Here is a 7,028-nt window from a genome sequence, read left to right on the forward strand (position 1 = left end):
ATGAGATGCGCAAAAGAATGGAGATTTGAATTTGAAAAGCTAAAAGCAATCCCTCATAGTGATATCCATGAGATTCTTAAGATAAGCTTTGATGGCCTTGATGATGATACTCAGAGTGTTTTCCTTGATATTGCGTGCATTTTTCATGGGTTTTACAAGGACGAAGTTACCAAAACATTAAATGCATGTGGTTTTCATTCTGAAAGTGCAATTTCAACTTTGGTCCGAAAATGCTTGCTCCAAAGGGATATGTATCATTTAGTGATGCATGATCTAGTCCGAGATATGGGAAGAGAAGTCGTTCACATGGAATCACCTCGAGACCCTGGAAAACGAAGTAGATTGTTTAGCCCACAAGCAGTCCATGATGTTCTACAAGGAAATAAAGTTAGTAAAATCTTTATCTTTATCTTGGTTATACCTTCTTTTTTTCATTTTAATTTTCTATTACTTATAATTTCTGTTGTCACCACAAGAATTCAGTTCATTTGGTTAGTAAGTTATTTGAAGTTGTTTGCCAAGCATTTGCTAAGTATAAATAACTCATAAAAAGGAAAAATTGCCAAAGAAAATTCACCTATTTTATCTTCTGTTTATTTTGCATACGATATTTAATGAAGATCACCGTTGATGTTATTACTTTTAGAACTATATATACAAATATTCTTTAAATATAGTCTAATTTATATCTAAATTAGTACCAGGTATTCATTAAACTCATACTATACTATCAGGTATCTTGATGTTAGTTGTCCTCTTTGTTAATCTTTTTATTTTCTTACTTAATGCTGTTATCTAGTATTTGAAGAGTCTTATCTTGCTTTTTGAGCAATTTTACATTTTTTACATCCTCTGACTTGTAAATTAATTTTTCCATGATGGAAAATGTATTCACTTTGTTTGCCCTTCAATTCGTATAAAGCATTTTTCTCTCTTAATTTCTGGGACATAACATGATCTTAAGGAGCTTTTCCTTTTTACCAAATCGGTCTTTGAAAAGGTAGAAGTACTGAAGGTGGATGGACAGGCATTAACTGGAGAGAGCTTAAGCACCAAAGCATTTAAGAAAATGAAAAATCTTAGGGTGCTTATAATTGATGAATTACATATTAGTGGAGACTTTGAGCTGTTGTCCAAGGAGTTCAGATTGTTGTCTTGGCTAAAATGTCCTTTAAAGTGTATACCATCAAAATTTCCAGCTGAGAAACTAGTAGTTCTGGATATGAAAGAGAGTAATATCCAAGAATTTGGATTGAATTTGAAGGTTTGTTACTCAAATTTACAAGTTTCATATGTATAATGTATTAGTATTGCAAATGGTGAAAGAAAATCTAACTTGAAAGTATATTTTGTTTGCTTGTAGCATCGTAAAACTTTGAAGAATCTGGATCTCTCTTAGTGCAAGCGCCTTAAAAGAACACCAAACTTCAGTGGTTCAAAAAGCCTTGAGACTTTGCGGCTTCGTGGTTGCTCAAGTCTGAAGGAGATCCATCAATCAATTGGAAATTTAGACAGACTAATTGATCTAGATTTGAATGGTTGCAAAAAGCTTGCGGATCTTCCGCGCAGCATATGTCAGCTAAAATCCCTTGCAAACTTAAACATTGGAAGCTGCTCATCTAAACATGCGCTGCCAGTTGACCTTGGAGATATGCAAAGTCTAAAAAAACTTTTGTCACTTTATGCAGGTATAAAACAATTGCCTGGATCTGTTGAACTGCTAAGAGATCTTGTAATTTTGGAAGTGGGAGGTCAAAATGAAGAGGCAAACAGGAGTTTTTCTCGAAGAAGAGTCCATCGCGTACAATCCTTGTCAACTTCTATTTCGCAGTTAAGCATTACATATTGTGTTTTGTCTGAGGAAGATATTCCTAGGGATATTGGGAGTTTATCCTCCTTACTTTCTTTAGATTTGAGCGGCAACAATTTCCAGTGTCTACCGTTTGACTTTTCTAAGTTAGGATGCTTGGAGTCCTTGAAATTGAGTGACCGTGAGAATCTTCAAACACACCCATCAGTATCTAAATTAGAAAATTTTAAGAAATTTGAACTTGTAAATTGCAAGAACTTGGTTAAGATTACGAGCTCATATGGACAATCCATTCAACGAAGGCTTCTTTATCTAACGTGCTCTAGCATTTCCATGCAGAAAAGTTCGAAATCGGGTTAGTCTCTTGATCTCTCTCTCCCCCTCTCTCTCTCTCTCTTTTTTTCTTTTCCTCTGCTATCATATTAATAATCTAGTAGTTCTTTGTTATTCCGAATCCATTCAACGAAGGATAACATACATCAAGGAGCTTTTCCTGCCCGCAGCGGGCCCTTCAAGTGCCGGAAAGGTCGTTTTAGTTAGTGGGCCGAGCGGATTTTAATTATTTTTAAAAAAAATTTAATACTAAAATTTATTAAGTTTGATACTTTAAAATCTAGTTGTTGTCAACTTTATTTTCCATCAAGTTCCTTAAATTATACTTTTGCCCTATTTTCAATCTAAAATCGAAATCTTCTCCATATTAATCTCTTTCTCTCTCTCTCTCTCTCTCTCTCTCTCTCTCTCTCTCTCTCTAAAAAATATTTAATTATTATTATATATAAAATATTTGAAACTAATAAGATTTTATTAATATATTATTATATATATAACTAATAGTTTATTGTATTGAAATATTTTTGAATTTGTATTTGATTTATTTCAAATAGCTTCGCAAGAGATCTTGTTATTTCATTGATTTTTCCTATTATAATGTCTTGTTGCTTTTGGGCAACGATCAATGTTTGTCCATCAAGCAGAAAACAACTTCATCTCTAGATTAGTTTTACACAATTACATTTATGTTGCTAATACGTATTATTATTCTTGTAAATAAAATTATAAATAAAATTATAACACAAGTTTGAAAAGAAATTCTCCTTTAGTTTTCATTTATAGCAATTAAATATGATTGTCTCCATTTTCCCCAAGTTCTTACTTGAATAAGAGACACATTACATATTGAGTTAAAATTAATGGTTAAGTTTTAATTAACTAAAGTGAGATTCTAACTATGGTTTGAATAATTAATAAATATTTCATATATTTGCTTTTTCAAGAATCCCACAATTTTAGAAAATTTTATTGGGAAAATGTTTTTAAAATACTTATTATTAGTAATAAATGTAGTACTTATCTTTTTTTTTTTTTTTTTTATGATCAACGTGTGGGCCATCACCGATACACGGGTGAAAAATAAAAAATGTAAAGCTATCATGTCTACACCCTTAGAATGGTGTAGAAATCAAGTAACAACTTCATCTCTCCGCTTTACTATGCTGCCCACACATAATGAGCATCAGTTTTTAGGAATGATTGTCGCGTGCTCGAGACAAGCTTTAGTTTTACAAATGATCGTGCAATACCTGGTGGAAATGTATGCTATCATGGGTATGGAGACAAGATACAAATTAAACGTAAATTATAGTAAAGAAGATAGGGGTTCATCTGTTATATTTAGCCAAACAAGGTAAAGTTACATCCTTACCGGTAGTGATGGATCATTCTGATTTGATTAAATGAAGATGGGAGATGACTAAAATCAGTTCCTAGGAATATCTTGAATAATTTTCACTTGAAAATTGCAAAAAATTAGTCATGATTGCAGAGTTGGACAACCTCCCTTCTATACAGGAGATCAACATAATTAAGTGTACTTCTTTGCAGAATCCATTCAACCAAGGCTTCTTTACACTTGCTCTAGTATTTCCATGTAGAAAAGATCGAAAACGGGTTAATCTCTTTTATCATCCTCTCTCTCTCTTTTTCTCTGCTATCATATTATTACTCCATCCGTTTCAATTTAAGTGTTCTACTTTCCATTTTAGTCCATTCCAAAATAAGTGCCACTTTCTAAAAGAAATGGTCTAATCTAGTGCTCACAAGATAGGCAATCCAATGAACATGCACGACAACTAAGAGAGAGAATATGAGAGAGATCAACTTTTATGTAAATGTGGATTTTTAAATGATTCGTTTATTTAGGATAAATTACACTAACATGAAGCTAAGCCTTGCTAAGCCCCAGTTAGTTTCGCTAAGCCCCGCTAGGCCTAGCCACGCCAGGCCACTTTAAGCCCTGCCAAGCCGCTTTAAGCCCCGCTAAGCCACTTTAAGCCCCCCTAAGCCTAGCCACACTAAGCTACTTTAAGCCTCGCTAAGCTCCGCTAAACCTGCATAATATATTACTGTCCCGCAAGCTACACGTAGCCTGATACCGCCCATTACGGTCAATAATAATGAAACAAGTTCCATGGTGATATTATTTCACTTTAAGCTCTGCTAAGACTAGGGTTCCGGTTTAGAGTTCAGGGTTCAGAGAACTTTTATATATTTGAAGAGCTCTAGTCCGCCAAATTAATTTTCTTGTATTGAGGAGTCTATTGAAGGTGTTAAATCTGTGTTCTTAGATTATAAGGGTGAGAGGTCCGGTGGAAGGTGATGTGTTTTTTACGACGGTAATGGATTTTCCGGCATAAGATCTGAGGATGGTGAGTAAAGACGGAGAAAGAAAGAAAAGAAAAAATAAAAATCATTTAATAATCAGAGAAAAGGCACAAAAAAAAAAGAAGATAAAATCAAGAAAGAAGTTTCCGGTGGTCGGACTTGAACTTCCGGTGAAGGCAATCATGAGCAGAGAAGAAGAAGATATATGAAAATAAGGAAAAAGAAATGCTAAAATTTAGTCTTCTTTGTTTCCATTTCACGTTCCTTAGTAGAGTAAAACACACTCTCCATGCCACGTAGGCAAAAAGGTGTATTAATTACAGAAAAAATGGGTTAGGGGGTACTAGGACCCCCGCAAAGTTGGGGTGTTTCATTAGGATTTTGGCTATAGTTTGGGGGGGAGTCCTGATGTATTAACCCACTTATTTACTTACCCAAGAAAAATTGTGCATCATCAAACTGACATTGTTTAAGTTTTGGCCCAGTTAAAAAGAATCACAAAAATGGCCTCTGCATGACAGAAACAAATCCCTCGGCAGAAATTGACCAAAATAATGTGCAAAAATTGGGTAAAGTCTCCTTTTATTTCTTAAATTTTGTGCCCAGTCAAATTAGGGCACTTAAATTGGAACGGAGGGAGTAATAATCTTGTATCTTCGCTTGATGAAGCAGAAGTTAAATATTGATCTTAAATGCAATGAGAATATTCCAGAATGGTGCAGCAATCAAGTAACAACTTCATCTATCTGCTTTACTATGCCCAGAGATCGAGGATCATTCCCATTCTCAGATGAAGAGAAGCCTGGAGATAACTGAAGTCTCAGGTGAAAAAGTACCCAAGTACAGTTTCACCTCAATACTTGATCAAAAAACCAATGTCCTGAATGCTAGAGTCAAGTTAGTTTCCTTATAGAACTAGTCTTGTTGTATTTTATATGACAATACTGGTATGTTTAGTTTGTCAAGTGATTCTTAATTGATTATGATTTTGTCAAATATCTATGTACATATGTTTAGTTATTAAATATTTGGTTAAATACGGCGGCCGAAGGCAGCGACGAGAAGAAGGTTCGCCGCTACCGCTGTCGTTACAAACCGGTTGATCTCTTTTTATAGCTCCAGGGTAAATATATTTTCTTTGTTCAAGAAACCTTCTGCTAATATCAGAATCCATTAAAATTTCCACCTCTTTTTTCAAATTGTGCTATTGCATTGATAATTGTCTAGAAACAGATGTGATTATAAACAAAAATGTAAGAGAAAGAGTGAAGAAGACATAAAGGAGTTTTCTGAAACTTGTAGCTTGTTCCTTCAATTTTTTTTTTTTTTTTTTTTTTTTTTGGTTTAGTGTGAATTGTATAGTTGATTCTATTATTTGTAGCACTTGTTTGTAATAGTGTCTTTTCACTTGTTTGTTTTATCGGCTTCGGTTTAGTGTCTTTTCTTTTTGTTGCGGTTTCGGTTTTTTTGTGATGACACTAATTCATATCCTCCAAAAGCAATAAAATATGGATCAAAATCAAACAAACGGGATACGAACGAGAAAACTATAATCATGACATAGGATTACTAGGTGTTATATACATACCGTAAGAACACATAAAGGACATAATACCTTTTCTTTGTTAAGGATATTTGATCAAATGCAAAAGGGCCGGACTATTTTAATTTTTTTGGGTAATGTATTAAATTTCGGTGCACGTTCGGTTTTTCGGTTCGGTTTTATCAAACTTCGGTTCGGCTATTTCGGTTTCGGTTTTTTGACGATGCACACCAAACACCGAACCAAACTAGTTCGGTTCGGTTTGGCTCGGTTTTTCGGTTTTCGGTATTTATGCCCAGCCCTAGACCGCACTACACCAATTCCAAAACATAATATTTGTTATGTTTACGAATATGGTAGTGTGTGCTCTGAGATAATTCAAAATAATTTAGTGGTGAGATATTAGGTTGCTTTATGCAGCAAAATAGTACGTACACAGTATAAATATATCTTGTAGAAGGCCTATTTGGTTACATATGAAGTGACATTTTAGGAAAAACCAATAACATAAGTAATTTAATCGGTTAAATTGCATTGAGAGTGAAAATTTATTTACATGGCCGGCATATATAATTTAAATCCTTCCAAAAGCACGAGAAACGTCTTCATGCAAAATGTATGGACACAAAATTCACAATTTAGAGTCGAGACATTCATTTTATAAGAAACAATACTCACTTCTTTTAATATCAAATGTAAAGGATGCCAAGAGATATATAATAATTGCATTGGTCTTGTTAGCTACACCACTCATGAATAAAGAACTTAAAGGAGAATGAGTCATATACATCCGAATAAAGAACTTAAAGGAGAATGAATCATATATTCTATAGATTGACGTTTCTGATAAGGTTGTGCGGCGTTTTTCAACCTACTTAAGTCTAATCCATTTGGAGCTTTTGACATAGATCCATGAACGCATAGTTTCTCCTACAAAAATGACATCTTCAAGAACACATTTAGATATTTACCTAAGCCAGTAAGTGTTTGAGCGGATCCTATATATGTTAG

General features: G+C 34.0%; 1 protein-coding gene across 1 annotated transcript; it reads left to right on the forward strand.

Moving 5' to 3' along the window:
* LOC132041863 (disease resistance protein RUN1-like) lies at nt 1–5,371 on the forward strand (the record flags this gene model as incomplete). The annotated part of the gene is made up of 4 exons (XM_059432548.1): nt 1–387; nt 1,001–1,264; nt 1,400–2,165; nt 5,239–5,371. Coding segments are annotated over exons 1-4 (1,550 nt in total), but the record flags the coding sequence as incomplete, so codon positions are not given.
* Between the last annotated feature and the right edge of the window lie 1,657 nt (nt 5,372–7,028).

Source organism: Lycium ferocissimum, unplaced genomic scaffold, assembly GCF_029784015.1.
Source record: "Lycium ferocissimum isolate CSIRO_LF1 unplaced genomic scaffold, AGI_CSIRO_Lferr_CH_V1 ctg12057, whole genome shotgun sequence".
Lineage (NCBI taxonomy): Eukaryota > Viridiplantae > Streptophyta > Magnoliopsida > Solanales > Solanaceae > Lycium > Lycium ferocissimum.